The sequence below is a fragment of the Melospiza melodia genome, chromosome 8 (genome assembly GCF_035770615.1).
Source record: "Melospiza melodia melodia isolate bMelMel2 chromosome 8, bMelMel2.pri, whole genome shotgun sequence".
Lineage (NCBI taxonomy): Eukaryota > Metazoa > Chordata > Aves > Passeriformes > Passerellidae > Melospiza > Melospiza melodia.
Genome location: NC_086201.1, coordinates 4,900,892 through 4,923,268, shown reverse-complemented (window position 1 = coordinate 4,923,268; position 22,377 = coordinate 4,900,892). Strand labels below are relative to the sequence as shown.

General features: G+C 37.3%; 1 protein-coding gene across 1 annotated transcript in view; it reads right to left on the bottom strand.

Moving 5' to 3' along the window:
- Positions 1–22,377, bottom strand: part of LRP1B (LDL receptor related protein 1B) — a 641,138-nt gene that overhangs the window by 216,807 nt on the left and 401,954 nt on the right. The window contains exons 8-12 of the mRNA XM_063161579.1: positions 14,403–14,625; positions 11,368–11,539; positions 8,346–8,489; positions 6,293–6,529; positions 2,294–2,474 (exon numbers count right to left, since the gene is read on the bottom strand). Of these exons, the coding sequence (XP_063017649.1) occupies positions 2,294–2,474; positions 6,293–6,529; positions 8,346–8,489; positions 11,368–11,539; positions 14,403–14,625 (957 nt within the window). The remainder of the gene's footprint in view (positions 1–2,293; positions 2,475–6,292; positions 6,530–8,345; positions 8,490–11,367; positions 11,540–14,402; positions 14,626–22,377) is intronic.

The window sequence follows — 22,377 nt, the reverse complement described above, 5'->3', positions numbered from 1 at the left end:
GGTAAGGTGTACTTTTTCCATCACAAAAATGTTTAGAAACAGTTGCTTTGAAAACTAGTTGAAAAAAAAAAACTAGTTGAAAAACTAGTGGGCAATTTTAGCATAGTTTTATGGCTTATAGTGCAGCAATATAGATTAAAAAAACCAAACAAAGTCTGAAAGAAAGGCACCAATATTACTTTAGAAAAGTTTAAAAAAATCTATTAACTCCTCTAAAAGTATTGGCTCAGAGGAATTCTATGAGCCATTCTCTACTGGAAACTACAGAATAAACCTTTCCTTATTGAATTATTCTGAATATCGTATTCTATTACAGAATTTGCCCTTGAAAACAGTGATTTCAACCATTTAAAATATGCAACTTGAACTTGTGCAAAAACAGAGGGTAAAAAATATGCTAAGAAACCACTTTTCTTTTTTCTCTCTTTTTTTTTTTAACATGTTTTTCTCTAAGGAAATGAGTTAATGGGAAGAAACACTTAAAAACCTGTAAGCACTCTGTGAATCATCCCAGATTGTATCACATAAAGTCACATCATTCCATAAATGAAAACATTTGCCAGACAGCAGATGTTTACTTTTAGTCAAACCTAGGACTTCAATTAATAAGCAAAAGCATCCTTCCAATCTTAAATCCTATTTGTTCACCCTGCTTTAATTACTATTAATATACCTCACTTTTTCTTTCACCAGATTCATGTTTCTGAAATACCTTCTGTGATCCTAACCCATTAACCATATAATTGGCCTGTACTTGGAAGAATAAAGTCCTGGAATTTAAATACTGAAAAGGAATGATACACTGAAGTAAAAAAAAAAAAAAAAATTATTATCACATCTATGTAAATTATATCAAATCTAGTGGTCAAAAAAGTATTTAAATGCACTTTTATGTACAAGCATAATTTGATATTTATGAGAAATTGGAAAAAAAAAAAAAGAAGAATAATTGCATTACACAAGTTTGCAGATTTGCACATGCAGCTTTTTTGTTTACTTCTCATTTCTCTCAAATTGCCCCCTAGAAGTTTATTTTGAGTTCTGTTAATGTTTTTGTAAATATGTGCAAAGAACATCAGTCTATTTTTGATCCACAAGCTTTACAAATTCCATTGCATGTTTGACTCTAACAGCACTAGGTTTAATCACAGAATTATAAACCCTGCACATGCCCTGAGGCTGAGGTCAATATGGCACTTATTTTATTGGGAGGCAAAATATGTTTTACAAATATTTACATGACTTCTCAACAGCAATTACTGAGCTTTTCCCCATTAACTTTTTGTCTGTCCTTATTCCATTTATCCTGTCATAAGCTAAACCTGCTCACAGTGACAAGCATTTATGTCCATGTGCTTTAATTGTTTCTCAAAATGCAGTTAATGCTCCAACACCGGTTAAATCAAGACTAAAATTTTGGAAACACAATTAAAAAGCCATAATAAATGCTATCCCTCAGGAAGAGCTTCCATGAGAAGCCTAATCATGAAGGACACGCTATTTTATTAGAGAAGTGTTTTATATAATGGCCCTTTTCAGGCAATACATCTTCATACACTGCTTCCTGTGCCATGCATTTACTGAGCTGGAAAATTTAACAAAGTAATTGCAGGTGTGGTTATGGCTCGTGGTCTCATTTTATGCCCTCACTGTCTGACCTTAATGAATTGTGGCCTTTCCACAGCCACTTCCACTCCTCAAAGGATAGGCTCAAAAGGGGAAACCTGAGAGGGTAAATATTTTCTATAATAGGAAAATAGTAATCAATCCAGCCACACTGAAACTACCTACCTATATCATTCTTCAGTGATTTTTTAAGTAATCTACCATTATGTCACACTAATATAATGTGGTTTTCTTTATTATGCAGCTTATCAAAATTAATTTAAGCTAATAACTAATGAAGAGTACCTGTCTCAGTTTTGTAAGCCAATGTGTACAAGGATATGGTCATAATTGGCTCCAGCAATTGAGATTACAGAGAGAGAAACACAGGAGAGCATCTTAAAATTCACTTGATATTAAAAATTCATGCAGGACTTACACCTTCAATTTATTTGAGAAAAAGGTGAGTCACATTCAGATTAACAGGACAGACATGCAACAATGACAGGCATACAAATTCTTCTGAAGGCTTCAGGGCAAGAATGCTGGGCAGGAATTACAGATATATTGCAGACTCCTGAAGGATTACAGACCACTGCAGGACTCTGCAAACCTCATCCTGAGCAAATTGAATCCTGTGTTTATGCCACAAAGACAACCATTACAGGAAAACCAGTTTGCTTCATACCCATTGACAGGATCAACAACAATTCCTCTGGGGTGGGACATGTCTCCCTCCAACAGGGTTTTCCTGCTCTGAGCAGCTTTTTCCAGTCTGGCAACAGCAATGGTTTTCCTGTGGCCATCATTGGTCCAATAGAGATTATTTCCAATCCAGTCCACTGCTATGCCTTCCACATTATCTAGATCTGTGGAGAGAGAGAGAACAGTAGTAAGTGATTAATACTATTTATGTTCTATATGTACTTATGTTCACTATTTATTATGTGATATCCATGTCATGTTTTTAAAATTGCTTTTTTTCCCTTATCTACTGAAGGCCCAAACCAAATTACAGATATTTGGTACCAACCAAAGTACCAACTAAACCCTGTTCACTTAAGAAACTAAATTTAAATTTTGTAAATCAGTCACGGGCATAGAGATGACAATATATCCTGTGAGACAAAATTTGAGAAAGTTTTTTGAAAAATAAAATTTAAAAAAGAATAAAAAAAAAAGTTGTATGAGCTCAGGAGTCTTGCAAAATGTGTTTTAACATTTTTATCAATATTTTGATACACCTGAACATCACTTTTGGGAAACTATTTTTCCTTGTGGTTTAAGAAGCTGGAAGGAAGCAGAGGTGTCAGAAGGAGCTCTCTGGGACATGAAACAAGAGAATGACGAAATTTCTAACCCAGCAACCACCTGGTCTGACAAGAATGACCCAAAGCACAGAACAAGTGTGTCTGAGAGCAGTGGAGCAGCTCAGCCAGCTTCCCCAGGCTGATGGACACTGCCAGCTTTATTTTTCATCTCTCAGTGCCTTTGGTACATCCTTTTGAAAAGAAAATGTCAGAGGAAATTGAAAGTTCCCGAAAGAGGAGAGTGGCCTTTGGTCATGGAGTGGTCAAGGAGGTTGAGAAAAGTGCTAAGAATGGAAGGGAAAAGAAGAGAGAATTTAACCAAGGACCTGGAGCCCAAGGCCCAGAGAAAAAGAAACCAAAAAACCAAAAAGCTGCTGAACAGAACTGGCAACACAGAGGAACTTGAGCTGTGCAAGAAATGGGCTCTGAGAGGCCTCAGCAGATTTTGCTCAAGTCAGGAAAACACTGACATGGGTAAAATCAAACTTGAGGACACTGACTGATTTGTTCCAAACACATTTTATTTTTATCCTGTCTGACATAGGCAATATGGTGCTAAACACAGTTTTTATACTAATAAGATCAGATTTTTATATTAATAAGATTTTCCTCCCAACACCAATATGAGAGCTCCAAATGTGTTGAATGTAGATGGGAGGTTTTTAAAAGCAGTTCTAGAGGCAGCAGTTTGTCACGTTGCTTTTCAATATGAAACAGAGAACAGGCACAAGATGTGATTTGGTACAGAATGGCCAAGCTCACCAATGCCACGTGTAATAAATAGTGCCTCAAATGCTAGATTGGCATAAAAACTGGTTGGAAAATAATTCTTCTCTACACCAACCATCTAATCAGCTTCCAAAGAGCTTTACAGACTTACTGTGGCCTTGTTTAAGCAATAGGTTGATCATCTTGACTAATATTTACAAGTAAATGTTTTAAGAATTTTAGGGTCACAGCAACCCCCCAAAAAATATTAGTGGTACAAAGACAAGTAAAAGAAAAACAAACCCTGAGCTTGTGTACATGTTACATTCACTGAGCAGTATTTAGATTCATTTAAAAGATTCAGCGGTTTTTAAAAACTCAGACATTAAAATTGTCTGTGGGTTTTTTTTTTTTCCAATTTTTAATGTAAAAGACTGATTTTACATGCAAGTTTGAAAGGTTAATTATAATTCCTGTTGCTGGTGGAAGGTACAGCACTGCTGCAGCTGTGCCACCAGCTCTAAGCCAGGCTGTGCTGGGGGCTGTCAAATTGTTATCAACACCACCCAGCAGTTTGCTTCCCAAAGTGAAGAAACAGAAATCACAGCTGAAACTGTATGGGAAATCAAACTCCAGCAGTGTGAGGTGCTCAGTGATCTCAATTCCCAGTCAACAGCTGTAGGATCAGGCTCTCACGTAGGCAAAACTGTAATTATCTGAGCTGCAATGCTGTCTGAACAAGTGTATATATTCTCAAAAAAAACTGATAGTCACCAAAAAAAAGGCAACTTTTAATCTGAGAAGTGGCAGCTACCACAGCTAGAAGCTCTTAGCAGCATGCTGTTCAAAGCAAATATTACACCACCTCCTGACACACCTGATTTTCTGTAGTAGCCTTCCACCAAGGAATGATTTAATCTGTCCCTGCTGAGATTGTGAGGGTTGACAAGAATAAAAGCTGAGGTGTTAGGGCTGGAGGCCATATTAATTTTTTAAATCATGAAAAATACATTAACAAATGTTCTTTAAAAATACTTTAAAGTTATGAAACTGGACCAAGTTAGAACTAACAATGGAAGCTCCTGGGAAAGGGGAGACTGACAGTGACATATTTTTTGTCTTTGCAAATAGAATCACCAAAAATAAATCATCAGATAATCCACAGCTCTTTCAGTATTGCATTAATATTTTTGCTATCTTGTACTTCTAAAGAGTAGACACTGCACTTAATCATTATTCACAGGAATATCACCAATTTTCTGGTTTGGCATACAAAGTTTATTCATGTTTGAGTAGGCCAACCCCAACCTGTTTGACCCTGACTGTCTGACTCCAATCTGTCTGACACCTCTCAGCCAGGATGCTCCTTGCTGCTCCTCTACAATGTTTTAATTTACATATTTCCTGCTCCTTCCTCTGCTCCCTATTTGAACTACTTCCCTGTCAAATGAAATGCACAGTCAGGAAAGGAAAGTCAGCCATGGAAGATGTGGGATGTACATTATCCATTCCCGTGCTGGCAGCGAAATGAAGAATTACCAGAGTGACAGCTGAGTATTTGTTATTTTGTGAGACAAATGCCCTTTATTAACCATTCACCAGGGCAGGGTAAAGAGCCTGTCACTATTCCTTGCAACTGCTGCTGAAGGGATCTGTGTGCAGACTCTGAGGAGAGACCTTGCACTAAGAGAGCATCATATCACTGCACAGAGGAGATGGCTCCCCAGAATTGTGCATTAAAACATGCCTTATGAATGACAGGGAGTGAGCATCCCTCTGCTGCAACAATGCTATTCTAGTTACTTCCACTGTCCTGAGCTTCCATTCACAAGTAAATATATGAAGCTCTCTGAAGGCTAAGATGAATATTTATGCTTCTTCTTAGATTGAGGACCAGAAAATAATTACTGCAGAATGAATTGCAGCTGAGTGAGGCAGTTGCTACCTCCTGCTGAAGCAGTATTTCAGAGAAGGGTCCATAAAGAAAAACAAAATATAAATTGACAAACTTGAAGATTTTTTCACTACAACAACATTTGGTGTGATGAGATATGATTCTAAAACAAGGAGATTCAGTGTAGTGGGAGATGTGGAAACTAAAGACTTGCTGGCATTTTCTCTTATTGCTATAATAAATGTTACAAGCATCTTAATTAAGGTTCTAATAAATGTTTAGGTCTAACTGTTGCTTCCAAATTCACAATGGAAAATGCATCAGGAAAGACAATGATTTTTTCCTAATGAGTTTTCAAGCACTACAGACAGTCTCATTGTGCCAAACTACTTGAATAAGCTCCAGAATCCACAGTGTGATGCAGGCTGGAGTGAAGAAGTCTTATAAAGTCTGCAAGGATTTGGGATGGCTCAACAAATATCCAGCTTCTGGAAGGACACAGTGGAAAAATAGGAGTTACTCACCAGTGGTGAGCTTAAATGGACACAGTAAGAATCCACAACAGTGACTTAACCAAACTTTACATTTCTGCCCTCAGGAAAAAAAAGAAAAAAACAGGAGGCTGTAAAAATGTATCTCCAATTCTGCTCAAGGTCAAATTTGTGTCTCTTTTCCATGGGAGACCCAAAAAACCCCTTTAAATTATCTGCAAATGTCAGTTCAACTTCTCGGTAGCGAGCATCTCTGAATGCCACCAGCACTGAGCATCACCCACCGTCCTTGAGGATTGTTTCTCTCTCTGTGCCATCAATTTTCTGCCGTCCAATCAGGAAACTGGTGGTATCAGCAAAGTAAATGTAATTGGTTTCAGCGTGGAAGTCCAGAGCACGAGGATTGACCAGGTTCTCGATGGGGATCATGTACTCATCTGACATTTTGGTATTCAGGTCCATGCCCCGGATTATTCCCGGCCGCCCCTTCCCATAAAAAAGAAACAATTCATTCTTTGGTCCTGCAAAAGAAAGATTACAAACATAAACAACTGATGCTGCCTGATCTTCTTCACAGTGCATAATGTCCCTGTTTAATTAACTGGCATAATTAGTGGGGAGCAGGAGCCTTATTCGATACCAAAAACTAAACTTCCATATATTCTGAAGGTATCTAGATTAAAAAACCAACCAAACAAAACCCCTAAAAATGGGAAAAAAAAAAAAAAACAAACCCAAGAAAAAAATAGCTAATTCCATTAGCTTATTCAAAATGCAAGTTACATCAGTGAGGTCCCTACATCTAATTATTTTTTTTGTGTAAAAGTTCACACTGAAAAAGCAGTTGTCGATCACAGAATAACTTTGCATCTGCTGTGAAGTGGACATCTAAAGCTCTGTAGACATTTAATTTTACAATTCATTAGGATCTATCAAGGTAATGTAGACCATGACTGAAGTAATCTTAAAATCTAATAACACCATGAAGGCCAGCATATATAAAATGCTTTTTTACACCCAAAGTTTCTCAGAATCAAACAACAAAAAAGATTAAATTTCTTTAAGATTGAAAGGAATAAAACAAACCAACGTACTCTGTTCTTTCCAGCTGGGGTAAAAAACATGGATATCAAAAGTTCCTATTTCTAAGATTTTTACAATTTAAATAATTAAGCTGATTACAAAAAACTGGAGCTTAGCAAAGTGATTTTCTTTCCTTAAAGATACTTATCCTTAGAGCCTTAATGCTATCAATATACATCTTAAAATTCTCTCTACATTTTTCCTGTTGGCTCTCAGAATTTTTTGATGGAATTGTCAGTAAAAACTCCATCAGGTTTGACTGAGGTCAAATAAATCCATCTACCACCATCCATCAGAGTATCTAACTGCATGTCTTTTATCTGAACTAAATCAAAACTAGGCAAAAACCAGGCATTCCCCAAAACTCCTGTTGGCTGTAGGCGGCCGGTGGCCAACAGATTGTGCACATGTAACCTTAGGTATAACCACAGCTGCACAAATCACATTTGTTTTCACAGAATATTCTGAGAAAAACCTTGACTTGTTCACATCAAGGTTCTGCTTTTGTGCTCTAAGTTGATTGTATGGGTGGAAATTGTAGAAGTACCTTTCCACTGTGAAAAGCAAATAAACAAAGAGTGAGGCTGATTAATGTAAAGCTTGTGATAATTTTAGTATTCTTTGAGCATTGCAGGTTTAACCTGCCACTCCTGTGAACTGAGCCAAATCAAATAACTTTAAGGGAATGAAAGGAGCATGTGAACAAAGTGTCAGGTACACATTAAATTGTGTAATATTATATAGTGGAAAACTTAGAGTTTAATGTTTTAGAACAGAGCAATATATATAAAGTAAGACAGAAGTTAGGTTTTTCTTTACCTTTGTTATGAATTTAAGTAGTATTGCAATTATTAAATTGTAATTAAAGTATAATAACAATTACTATTAATTGAATTTAATAAAATGCTATTATTTATATTATTATAGGTCTATATTAATGGTTATAAGTAATTATTGGGTAAAAAGTAGAAATATTTTAAGTATTATTTTTTACTTAGATAGTTTATCTTTAAAACATTATTTTAAAGTATAACTCTATTTTTAGTTTGTTAGAGTATTGTAAAATTCACTGCTTATGAGACTATAACATAGATAAGAATTATTAAACATTTGAATTTCAACAAAAAATTCTGTCTCACACATTTAACTTGAAACAAACTTTACCCCAGAGCAGCCCATGTGATTTTCTAGAGAACACCCAGAACCATCCCCTGGATTATTCCTGGCTGGCAGCCTGTGACCCCAAGGACATACTTTTGCATGACCTGCCATCACTCCCCAGGATGAAGCCGGTCCTGCAGCGACAGGTCCTTGCTTTGTGGCTGCTGCTGAGCAGGCAGATGTGGGAGCATCCCCCCGGCATCCCAGACGGATCCACCTCACACGCGTGGCTTCTGACTATGGCGAGGGGAAAACAGCTCACATCATTCAAAGAAAGGCAATTACATCAGCATGGAGAGGAGTCAGACAGAGGGAAAATACAATAAAAGAGGGTTTGTGTCACAAGAAATCTTTCCCCCCCAAAATATAACTGCTAAGGAAGGTGTTTTTTAAAGATGCTGAGCAGGCAGATGTGGGAGCATCCCCCCGGCATCCCAGATGGATCCAATTCACACGCGTGGCTTCTGACTATGGCAAGAGGAAAACAGCTCACATCATTTAAGGCAAGGCAATTACATCATTATGGAGAGGGGTTAGACAGAGGGAAAACACAATAAAAGGGGGTTTGTGTCACAAGAAATCTTTCCCCAAAATATAACTGCTAAGGAAGGTGTTTTTTAAAGATGCTGAGCAGGCAGATGTGGGAGCATCCCCCCAGCGTCCCAGACGGATCCAATTCACACGCGTGGCTTCTGACTATGGCAAGAGGAAAACAGCTCACATCATTTAAGGCAAGGCAATTACATCAGCATGAGGAGAGGTTAGACAAAAGGAAACCATAAAGACAGGTGGTTTGTGTCACAAGAAGTCTTTCCCCAGGATAGAATGTGTGGCGTTCACATTCTCTGAAAAATATCCCTTCGCCCAGGATTTTTCTCCTAAGAAGGCTCAGAGAAAAGGAAAACAATTCTTATGTAATTTGCTTCTCCTGTGTTGTGCTCATGTGGAATGTGTTTGGAGATTGCTTACCCACAGATGATTGTTTCATTGGATTCTATTGTCAGTTGTTTTCACTCTTTGGCCAATCAGTGCTAAAAGTCATTATTATTTTTTTAGCATTGAGTAAGGATCCTTTCTGTATTCTTTAGTATAATATAGTTTAGTATTCTTTAATTTAATATAGTATAATAAAGTAATAAATTAGCCTTCTGCGAACATGGAGTCAGTTTCATCATTCCTGCCTATGTTGGGGATCCCTGCAAATACAATATATATAACTGCTAAGGAAGGTGTTTTTTAAAGATGGTATCCAAGCCAGGCCAACAAATCAAAGGGCTATCGTGCCATGCCCGTGGCTGTGTGCAGTCACCCCATTGTGAATGAGCTCCTGCACTGCATTTTCTGGGCAGTGCTTCCCTGGGGGAGCTGACACTTCTCTCCTTTTCCATTTGCTGCTTTGGTTCATGGGGTTGGTTGGCATTTTCTGAGGACAGAGTGCATCCCTTGCCCACACAGTCTGGCATTCCTTCTACCCCGTTAGACAGCACCTTTCAGGGCAGACACATATGCTGAAACTAAGGAACAGCACAAACCTCATAGAATTCTTCCATATCTATAGAATCACAGAATGGTTTGGGTTGGAAGGGGCCTTGGTGCCCATTTTATTCCAAACCCCTGCCATTGGCAGGGACACCTTCCACTAAACCAGGATGTTCCAAGCCCCATCCAACCTGGCTTTGAACATTTCCCGGTATGGGGTGCAGATTTGTACAGTTGGGATATAAATCCAGCAGAAGAAGTCAAAGAATTCCTTATCCTTGATTCCATATTTCCAAATGCATGGTTCTGTATTAGCAGCCTAAATTATTTTTTTAAACTATTTAAGGCAGTATGCTTAGGAAACAAAACCTACCAGGCTATCTTACATTTTATAAGCTGGCTTAAACCAGAAAAAGAGTATTCTAGTTGAAAAAATTTCTGTTCTTCCTACTTTACCTCAAGCTTTTCAGATTTTTTTCTTTTAAAATAAAGCAATCAAGTGGTTTAGGGTCGATAAGGTTAAAGGTAATACAAAAACTCCACCAAGCTGAGACAGCTGTTACAGAGAATCTTGACAAGCAACAAACATGTCCATTCAAAACAAAAGGAGTAGAGGAGTAATCACAGGATGTAATAAAAGATTACACTGTGCTCATGTCTCTCCTCTACTCAACCTCCCTGACTCCCTCAGGAGTACGAGAGGGATGATTATAGCAAAGAAAGAGTCTTTGCAGCCTCCTTCAGACATTGACATCTGCAAATCAATGTCCTCAGCTCCAGGGTGAAAATTAGTTCACCCACTCTACATCAATTTAGAGTTTGTTCCCACTTCACAAACTTCTTCAGAAGAAGCCATTCTGTTTAGAAACATTGACACTGAGAATTGATGTGTTGGCTTTTCTGTCTAAGCAGTCATGGCAACGATTTATTGTTATCAGTCATGCCAAAAACCTTCCCATAAAGCGTCACGGTAAATATTTTGGATCTTGCTATCTCTGCACAAAGTTCCCAGAGCTCCCACTGATGTTCTGCATACAGAAAGGAACGAGAACAGATTACAGTCATACAGACCTCAGAAATTGCTGCTTTACCAAAAAATTCCGAGATAAAAAAGAGTTCTTTCATTCTAGATGAAAATGAAGATTTCTTTCACAGACGGCAAAGGTGATATTCACACAAAGCAAGGACACTCTGTCAGAATTCCCCCATCTCACCAGGGAGAGCTTGGCTGCCCACATCTCTGTGCCTTATTGGCAGCCCCAAAGATGGGAGCTCACCTGAGATGTGGGTCTGTCTGAAAAGCAGACCCAGAGATATCAGGAATCTCTGAGGTCTGAGACCCAAAGCATGGGGACAACACTGGACATCCAACAATCCTGAAGGTGTTAAATTCAAAGTGCTGAGTGCTACAACGTGCAGAGCAGGGCTGGAAATTCTCTGGAATTCTCCGGAAAGGGTTGAGTTGGAGCTTGGGAAAAGTGGAACAACCATACAAAACTCAAGGAACACAAAGTTGCGCCACAAGGACAAATTTTCAATCCATCTTCAGATACTTTTTTCTGGTAGGACCTTTTTGACTGCACAAGCCCTCGCTATCTGGTTTTGTGCTTTCTGGAGAGAGGAAATTTGATCTTACCTGCTGCTTGAGTCCTCTTCTGGAACACACGGATCTCTTTGGCATCGTCCAGCCTGGCAAGAGCCTGAACGTCAGTACCATTGTACCTGTGGATTCGTAAAATGCTGAGGTTGTCTGAATTTACTGTATACAAATAGTTCTCAAACACTGCCAAGCCACAAAGATGCCTCATCTGGAAAAGAAACAAATGGTATCATTATTTTAGGTCGATATTTGAGGCATATCTGCGAGCTGTAAATGTCAAACACTGCTGTGGATTGTATGTGATAAACTGCACAAAAGGCTTTCTGAGTACTTGTAAATAATAAACACCAATTACACTAAAAGTATAGTTCACATTCTTGTAGTGTGACATTTATAATTAGAAAAGCTTTGTACAAGAAAGGTAGAAAATTCAAATTATTTAGCAATCTAAATTCCTTTACTCTACAAATTACCCAGTTTCTCTGTTTTTTAAATTAAAATCTTCTGCATTCTCGAAGTGCAACAGCTAAATTAGTATTAACTAATGATCATTAACTAAAAGTAACTAAGATAAATTAATTATTATTAATTAAGAAATATACCAAACTTAGAAATTTAAAACACACTTCATAGATGTAATTGATCCATTTTTAAAAATTATTTTATGATCAGATCAGGGGAAATGGTACATGATATACCTGCTGAATATTTTCTTGAGAAAATATTTTATGAGAAATAAACAAATTCTATCAGCTCTGCTGTGTTCCTTTTGTGTTGGTGTCTCTGAGTATGGTGGTGGCCACTTGGCACTGCTTGTTTATGAAAAAGTGAATTCTAAAATTGTGATAATCTCTGATGTGTCTGGTACATTGATAACAAATTACCTAATAGCTGGTAGTTAGACAATCACAACTCAAACACAAAGTGGTCAATAATTTAGAGGCTGTGCTTGATTTATAGATTTAGAAAATGTAAAATATCTCACTGGCAATTTTGAAAACTGAACAAATTAAAGAAAATGCTTTTGGCAGATGTTCCAATATTCTCAGGCTGAATATCGTATTACTTTAACCATTCAATTGCTCACCACAAAGTATTTCCTTATCTCATTCACTCCTAAATTCAGACACACGTCACAAAAACCCAACCCAAACAAAAAAACCCTGATGTGCATCAAGTATTTCAGTCATTCTGGAAATTACAGCACAGTTGGCCAAGTCTTACCATTGTATTCTGTTTTCACCCAGAAAAAGGAATAATTGTTGACATCATTGGAAGCATTTGATGAGGACCCAATAGAAATTCAATGCAATTATAGTAAGATGGAAAATAAAATAGCCTTGAAAATAAAGCCACATCCGTGCCAAACTATGGAATTCTCCCTTGAATTACAATCCTTTCTTCCCTATTTCCATTTGCACTCATGGAAATCTTTATCATTTATCTTCCATGAGTGTTTTTTTTTTAACTATTAAAGCTATGTGGCTCATTTTGCAATCCTTTTTACAATGATCTAATTATTTGTATTTATTTTTTAATTTGTTGGGTTTTTTACATCTCATGAAGCTTTCCAGCAACCCTGTGCATGAGTAAAAACATTACTGGTTTGTCCTTTGAAAGCCAGGAAGGCTGTCAACCACAGAATCCAGTCTTGTTTGGAAAACACATCTTCGATATGTTTGTACTTACACAATAAAATTTAGTCCCTAAAAATTCTTGGGAACAGTTTTATGGTCTGCTGTTTCCTTGGACTAATGAGGAGTGATTTGGAGAAACAATCATTCTAGATCATGGCACATGCAGCACAAAACATACTGAAATTATCAATTCTTCATTTCAGTAGAAAGGCAATCAGTGCCACTTGTGACAACAGGGAGAGGCCAAACTTCTTAATACCCTTCATCCTTATCAAAAAAACAGAGATTTCATTTTTTTATCTAGTATTGAGAAGAATCCTTCTAAACTTGATAAAGTATCCTCTTTTGCATCTAAATTTCAGCAAGAAGAGGAAGAACAAGCATCTTTCCTATGACACAAGTACAGCTCAGTTAGAAGCCTGTTAAGGTATTTTTTAATGGCTTCTGAAAAGGATTTTAGCTTTTAAAATATCTAATGCAAAATGATACTTAAAAAAAAAAAACCCAAAAACAAACCCAAAAGTTTTCAAGACCTCTTGTTCCAGAACTGGTTAAAGACTGGGGATAGATTGGCAGAAATAGGAAGGGGTTTGCCAAATCACCACTTTCACTGCTTTTTGTCACATTTTCTGCCTCTTTTTGGTTAAAAGTCTAACCAGTTGCATCTTGCTAACCACTGATTACTTGGAAGCAACAAATGACAGAAGAACTGGTAAAATGTATATTCTGCTTGCACAGTTTCCCATTCCCTGTTTAACCTCAGGCAGAAATATATGCAAACCTGGTGCCCACACCTGGCAGTCCAGGCAGTGACCAGAACAGTTTGGTCTTTGCAGATTTTCCCTGGATTTACATAAAGTTCACAAGTGCCAGAGAACTCTTCCACTCTCCAGGCTAATGGATTGAAATGCTCCTGCTCCAAACTCTGAGACTCACAGTCCCAGAGTTTGTATTTACGACTCTGAACATCAGGATCAGCTGTGAAAAGCATCACTGCCACCAACAAAAATAAGATTTAAGGGCATCCAGATTAGTCTGAATGGGTGAATAGCTTTTGCTATTCTATTTCACGTTATTGTGCCTGTTAGTCTCTCCTTCCTGAGTGGGTAAGGACATCTTGTCATTAATGATTTATCTCCCTGCACCTTCCCACCCCAGATTTTCCCTCCTGAAGTCTTTAACAATGGTGACTTACAAGGTGCATTGTTAATGAGACATTGCATGGAAATATTGATAAGTTGCAAAATTGCTAAATTGCAGATAAACCAAAGCATGTAGCTGCATCTTTTAAATTCCAACACATCTGAATTAAAAAAGTTTATCGTTTATTGAATTAAAAAGGTAAAAAATTATGAAATTCCTGTAGCTGCTGGCATTATGTGCATTTATTTATTGATATAATTACTTTTTACTGATTTACAAATAAATACCTACTTGTCTGCCTTTAGTTACTGTTTGCCTCCTTCTCCCCTGATAGTCAACGACTTCCACACTCTCCAGGTATATGTCAAGCCAGTACACATATTTATTGATGAGATCTAGTGCCAGAGCAGTTGGCTGTTCAATTTTTGAGTCTACTATCCACGTCCTGTTCATTCCATCCATGTCACATCTCTCCACCTTGGCAGCGTTCCCGTAGTCTGTAAAGAAAAGCTTGCTGTTGAAAGAAAATAAGATGTTGTAAGTTTTAAAGGGTGTGAGCAGAGTGCAAAGCTCCTGCTGGCTCTGGAAAAAGGAAGTTTTCATTCTTTGTCATTTCAATTTCCTATATACCCCATAATTATTTTTAAAATTCACCATATCTTCTAACAAATTAACAATTACACAGAATTATCTTTCAAATGTAAAGCACAGAAGTTCTAAATGCATTTCCTTACAAAACAGATGCACCATGTAACACTCTAAAATTACCATCCTAAATTCATTTTTAACCATTATTTGTAAAGAATGGTAGGATAGATACAGATAACAGTGACAAAAGCACAAAGCACTCAGGTTGTCTGGAGAACAGTTTTTGCACATCAGCTATAACAAATACAGGGATCCCCACTGTCAGGTGCTTTAACCTCTATTTCTGGAGGAGCTGCTTTAGTCTCTAGTACATTTGTCCCCAGCCTTGGAAAGGTGCTCAGGCTTCAAAATGCTTCCACAAATCCAGTGAGTCATTCCATCCAGGAATAATGGGAAACTATCAAAGGCTTAAAACTGCTGCTAAAGCTCCCTAACCCAATGCCTGATCAGCATTCACTGGGTTTAGCGAATCAATTCTGATTAACCCGACAATATTTTAACAGGATTACCTATTTGTGAGAACAAATTACACTTGCAGGCTCAGGACCACCTTGCCATGACTTTAACATGCTCTAAAGAGTAATCTGATTCCAGGCTGAATGCTACTGAAACCACTTTGAGAACAAGGATTTCATTATCCAAATGAAGTGTATTATCTCCTAGTTATTACCACTAATGGGAATAACTTTGGATCAACAGCACATAAAAGTTCAGATGTCTTTATGTGACAGAGCAGTAATTTATAGACTTGTAACTTCTCATAAAAATCCAGTTTTGGGCTATTTGCTGAACAGCAGAATGAAGTCCATATCCTTTATTTTTAGTCTTCAAATAAATAAGAGTACACTTTAGATGTAAAGTGTTTCAAGTGCAAAAAATACAAATAAAATAGAAAAAAACTACACAACAACTTTTTAAAAAAGTAAAGGCATTAGAATAATCTATAGTCTATGTGCAGGAGCTGTCAAATGCCAAAATCAATTGATCTCAGAATCATAAAATAGGGCTGGAGGAGACTTTGAAAGGTCATGTAGTCCATCACCAGGCCATAAGGCAGAATAAACTTTACCTATAACATTCCTGAGGGATAACTCCATTCCTGACAGGGATTTCAATTTATCAAAACAATTCTGAATTCCTGTCCTGTCCTTCATTGTCATTCTTTATCCCAGCTGTACTCTAAGAATATATTTAAAACCACACACTTAACATCCAGGTCTATATAAATCAAAATGTCCGTAGTACAGAATATTTGCAAAGAAAAAATCATTTGGACTGAAACAGAAAAAAAAAAGTGTATATAGCAGTATATACACTTATTTATGTATGTATTCAGATCATCAGAAATAACAAGGCCAACACATATATATTTAAAGTAAGTTGTTAAAATGTTATATGTACTCCAGACTACAATCTGTACTTCTGGGGATTTGATTTATGTTATTTAATGGAACTTTGTACCTCAATATTCAATAATTCAAATAAAGCTCATTTTGGAATCATAGAACCAACTGGCTTTGCTGGGATCAGACACTCATGTATAAATAAATATATAAACACACATTTATGTAAATACACGTCCAGACACACAGCACTTACAAACACCTGAAGTGACTTCACACTGGCTCTTCTGCATAGTGTTTGCTTTAATTAATAAATTAACATTTGTAAAGAATAAAATAAAAGTTAAAAAGAAAAAGATATATCGGCTTTTACAACAAGACTATCTTTTCAGGTCAGACAATAAATAAAATGTTTGTATGTCAGCAGCAAATAGATCCAGTAAGGAATATCTAAGAATTAAGAATATATAAGAATTTAAGAAGCTCTCCAGCTTTATGGAATAGGGGGTCAATTTCTTTATTTTCCTCAATATCTGTCTTATATTAACACCATTTGTGCAAGTTATCATGACTTCATGTGTAAATTACACTCTTTTTACTCTAAAAATCATTATTATTCTCCTTGAGACTGACAAAAATGAAACTTTATAATTAAAGGAAGAGGTAAAAGACAGAACAAGAAAGTAGTTCCCTAAGCGCTGCTGCATGATCAAAGTGCTCTGAAAATTAAATTAAGAAAATTAAATGCTTTAGTGTGTAATCTTTAAATGCAGCTATGTATTTAATGACCGATGCAGATTTTAGAGTGAGGTTTAAAGCAGAAGTGCATTTCTAACACAGGAAGTTGACCCACAATTACACTGCACTGCCTTTGCCTTGGGAGCTCTAAAGGATGCACTGTACAATATTTATTTCAGCTCTAGGCTAATTTTTGTGCTCACAAATGGTGCTGGGTTTGCCTCTCCATTTTCAGCAGAGGGCAATGGAATCTTTTATCCATTCACAGAGCAATTTTGGGAGGAAAACTGAGTGTGCATGTCCCTGCAGAGCCCAGCTCAGGGCACTGGGACTGACAGAGAGCTGAGTCCACTGCAGCCTTCATTTCCTGCTACTGCCAATGGGGCTAATTGATTGCTAATTGAGTGCTGCAACAGCACAAATGTTGGCACTAAACTGAATTTTATTAAGGCAGATTATCTTTTGAAAGCCATAGACTTCATGTGTGGAAATTCGGAATTCTGCCTCTAGTTAAACAACAACAAAAAGGGGAATCTTTTTCATCAAGTCCTGGTGGGTGCTTTGCAGGACTTGATGAAGTCAAGTATTAAACTCAAGAGTATTCAGTTGTTTTGACTCTTCCAGAATGGTTTCACTGTGGTCCCAGCAGTTAGGAATCTCCATCTAATAACTAATGGTGATATCTTCCAGGCTGAATTACACAGACTGATTTCTGCAGCAGCTTATTTGGCTTAAACAGCTATTTTCACCCGTCCTCCTCTCCAGAGCTATTTCTAGATGGAAATCAAATTCTTTCCCTCTGCCTAGGAGCTGGAGATAAGCAAGGCAAGACAGACCTCCTCCTCTGATAGGACAGGCCCTTTCTGCTGCCCTCCTGCGCAGTTATTGCAGTTTTAGGTCAGTCATTTACAGGCATGGCCAGCACTGGGTTTGCTGTTCAGAGCTGAGTTCACTGGGGTCTGCGCAGCACCCAGCACCAGCTGCAGTCTCAGCCACCCCTGGATGACATTTGCTATTTTCACGGCTCTGTTACACTGCTGATATAAACTCATCCTTCCCACTATTACGTGCACCCTCCTCAGTCTAACAACTGAGTCTTAAAAAGTGATGGCTGGAGATTTTCCAGAGGGTTTGAGTTCCAGCAATGAATAAATACACAGGGACTATTCTGTCCACATCTGAGCAATGACAACTCTCCAGCCTTCTCAAATAATCCTCCCTGACAAACCCACTGACTAAAAAGAGCAAGAAATGTTACCAAACAGAACTAATTCCAGAGGAACAGAACGCTGCCATGAGATAAAAGTGATAGTGAACTGCCCAGTCCCTGCTCTCACATTCCCCTTTCCTTCATTATCAAGACTCAAAAATTTGTAAGGAGGGCCTCAAAGGGCTGTTGTTCTCCTTACAGACATCTGTAGGATAGTTACTGCCTTGGTTCAGCAGCCAAACCCCTTATCACCACTGGTTTTGCCCAGAACCTTCTCTCTCATCACTTCCTTTTGTTTTCCAAGCTTTCACTCACCTCCTTTGTAATCCACCTATTTAATTAGCTGAGAAAGAATTGCTTTCCCTGTAAAGCTACATTTGGGCACTTGCATGACTAAGAACTAGAAATTTCTAATGCACCTAAGACGCCAAACACTGTACAGAACAATTACAGTTTGAAGGGCAAAAATAAAAATTCTGGATCTCCTTGACAAAAAAAAAAAAAACAATGAAATATTATAGGAAGCAAATTAGTAAAGTATATATAGAAAAAGAGGCAAAGTTGGACAAGATCTAGCTAGACTAAAGTAGATAATTCCTAGCACACCTCAACAGAAGTCATGAGTGGAAAGGACAGGGTTTAATTTTTAGAAATTACACTGAGAGGATAACTTTCAAGACAACTTCGAAGGCAACTAAAGATATTCAGTTGATCTTGGCAAAATGAACAAGTCACAAAAAGTTAGAGGCTTTTTACCAAATTAGGAGCAGGATTATGATGTGGGGAAAAAAGTTTGAATTGGAATTAACAGAAATGCTGTGTAATTTAATTGGTTTGAAGCATAATGAGAACAGCATAGGCATTGAGTGGCACCATCCAGATTTACTGCAGGACAAATAAGATAACTAAAATTGTGGGGACTGTGGTGAACAAGGAACCTGCTTCAGAGGAGGTGATCAAAGCAGCTAATTAAAAGGACTGTGTGAAAACACCCCTGGGGTTCTCTGCAGCCTGTGCTATGAGAATCCACTGACTGCAATCTCAGAAGGGGACTGCCACACAGTCCTGTGTCTCATTTCTACTGCATTTCAAAAAATGAAAGTTATTTGATTGAGTTTACGTCACATTTAATTAATAATAAGCTTTATAGCATGGTCCAGAAGCATTTTTAATTCTGATTATTTTTAGGTTGGTTTCTGGGTTCAACAGTTTTCTTTTTCATCCACATCTAAAGCAAAAGAAATGGGTCACCCTCAGATGTGGCCCATTTTTGGTAATAAATGATCCATGGCCCACAGTGTCCCAGACAGATTTTAGGAACTTGAAGAGCACTGTTTGCTAGACACACACACACATTGAAAGCAATTCCAGGTTTGGGGCAAAGGGAAATTTTTCCCCAGAGGAGGAACTGAAATACCCCTGGATTTGGGGATTTGGGTTTCTCCTTCCTCTGCTTCATTCCAGCACAAGGCAGCATCCATCACCTGGAGGACAATTTCCCACACTATTTTGGGGGGTTAGAAACTCTCTGGCTCTCCAGCAAACTGCCTTATTTTTATTTTTTTTTTTTTGTAACTGATATTGGAAGGAAATATAGAGTGGATGTTTTTGAGCTGCACGGGAGTGAAATTCTATTAAAGTTCCTCTGTGATTTCTGCAGCACAAAGGAGGACATATGTTCCAAATGTTCCTGGCATTTTGGAAATCTAGCAGTGAGTGAAATAATAATGGTTTCTCCTCCTAGAGAGCTGCAGATTTAGTGCCAGGCAGGAAGCAGCACAGGGTCAGGCTGCAGATAAAAGGAAAACCCAGTCAGACAACTCATTCTCAGCACGCAGAGCCCAGCTCCACTCACTGCTTGCTGCACAGCAACAGGCAAAAATCAGCAAAACTCAGCCCCCAGGGGGGACATTTGTCATGAAATGCACTTCTCTTTGCAGGGAAATTGCCAATTCAAACAAAAGTTTTCTTATTTGAAGCAACAGGGGTGGAGGCCTGAGCAGCAAATGGGGAAAGTAGCTGAGAATTTGGGGATGGATTAAAATCAAAGCCAATATTGTTCACTGCTAAAGAAGACACTAGTTGTCATAATTTTTGGTTTTTTGTTTCTATTTAAACTGTTCATCATTCATTGATAAAAATATGCCTGTTAGAAAGCTAAATTGGTTTGCCATCAACAGGTCCCCCCAGCTCCCCTTTCCTCACATACACAGAAATGTGAATTTCCAGGTGTTATAAAGTGAACACCATTTGCCAATCAAGTGTGGTTGTTTATTGTATTGTTATGACTGTACTCCACATTTGTTTTAGCAATACTGCATGTTATTCTTTCAGTCTGATCCCTTCCACTACAGAGGGTATAAAAGCCTTTACTTTATTTGTCTTAGGGATGTCAACCAAATATACATATTTAAATTTCATAGTAATCCTTAAAAGTGTTTGCCTCTCCTTTTTGCACCCAAATATGCTTTTTCTGCAGGGTGGGAGTGCAGATGCCTGTCCTGTGCACTCATCCACCATCTCTGGGTCCTGCAGGGGTGATATAGGATAGAAAGATGTACAGCTGACTTTCTGTCTAATGATTATTTGTCACAGTTGAAATTATCTCACACAGGCTCTACTTCTTCCTATGCAGAAGACTATGTAAAATATGAAATATTTTCTCTTACATATTATATATATATATATATAATATGTCATAAATCCATATCAATCTTACCATGTTCTTTTTCTTGCTCCATTTATGAGTACTTGTGGCTGCACATGCTCAAAAAGAGCACATCTTGACTATAACAGCAATAAATCAAACACACTGAGAAATGGAAGTTCAGTTCCCAGGTTTTGCTTGTGGATAAAAATTGCAGAGAAAGTTTGTCTTGCAATCTCATCACAAGAATTTTCTGTTTTTTCTTTTTTCCCATATCAAGCCTACAGCAATAGGATGTACCCTTGGAAAAGTGCATCCCTTAGAATATATCAAATTTATACTTGCTTAAACTTGCTTTCTGTCTACATACAATTCAATATCTTTTCATTAAAATAATCTAATTACCTTGAGTAATTTTGTGCACAAAGAAATTTTCTGAATAAAATGCATGTTCTCTGAATTTTCCAAATTTATTCCCAATATGAAATTTTAGTAAGTAAATCAAATATTACATTTTCAGCCACATCTTTTCCATAAATACATGGAAAGTTTTAATAACTGTCAGTTTGAAATGAAAGACACATTGCAGGTTTATTCCTGTATTCATTAAGGGCCCTGAACATCAGTCTTTATTTGTCAGATTACTGCCCTTTATCTGAAAATGTAAGGATTCAGACTTAAATCAGATGTAGAAATTTGGAATTAAGAGTCCTTTCAGACTAAATGTGTTTGCCCATGTGCAACTACAAGCTCATCAATTAGAACAGAAATGAAGAAACATTGATTATTCCTATTTTATCACAAACCAGCTGTGCCAAATCAATGTGCTGATCCACTGAAAAAATCATTTTATAAACAAAGTGTCATGTTACATGGCTTTATATCAACATTTAAGTAGATTTTTAATGTGACCTCTAAATAATAGCATAAAATCTCTGTCATATTTTAAAAAAAAGTAGATATAAATCCTCGCTAAAATAAAGAAAATATTTAGCAGATTTTTTGTCGTTATAAAATATGTGTTTACATTCAAACCATACACTGATGATAGAGATACTGAAACATGGAACATGATGATGAACAGTTCTTGGATTATCCTGAGTATTTATTTTTGAGGGTAAGATGGTCCATTTCCACTCCTTTACCAGATGTGCAAGATGCAGGGAAATAATTTTGCCACAGAAAATTAAAATTCTCTTTCTTCATTGGCAACTCAGGCTCTGATATATTTGTTAACCCTCAAACTCAACTCTAGATAGGTATTTTAATGTGCAATTTTTGATTATTCTGCTTTGAATGACTTCTGGAGCATCAAAATGGTGCCATGTGACCTTTTATACTCTTTACATGCACTCCTTTATGTACAGAGCAGAATACACATATTCATGCACTGATTTTCAAAGATTTCCTCACTATTGTACCAAAGCTCTTTCACAGAAGAAATAAACGCTGCACTTTTCCTGAAGGTATTTAATTTTCACAAGATATTATGTGCAGTCAAACTATTGCTCCTTCCACTTAATAAATAACCTTTTCCCTTAGCTGAAAAGCGACAATATTAAAAAATGCTTTGAAAATAGGATTTTTTTTGGGGAGGAAAGGGGGGAGGAAGGGGGAAAGTTTTCATTAATTGTTCAACGATTGTAGGGCAATAAAGGCTGAAATAAAGAAGATCCCTGA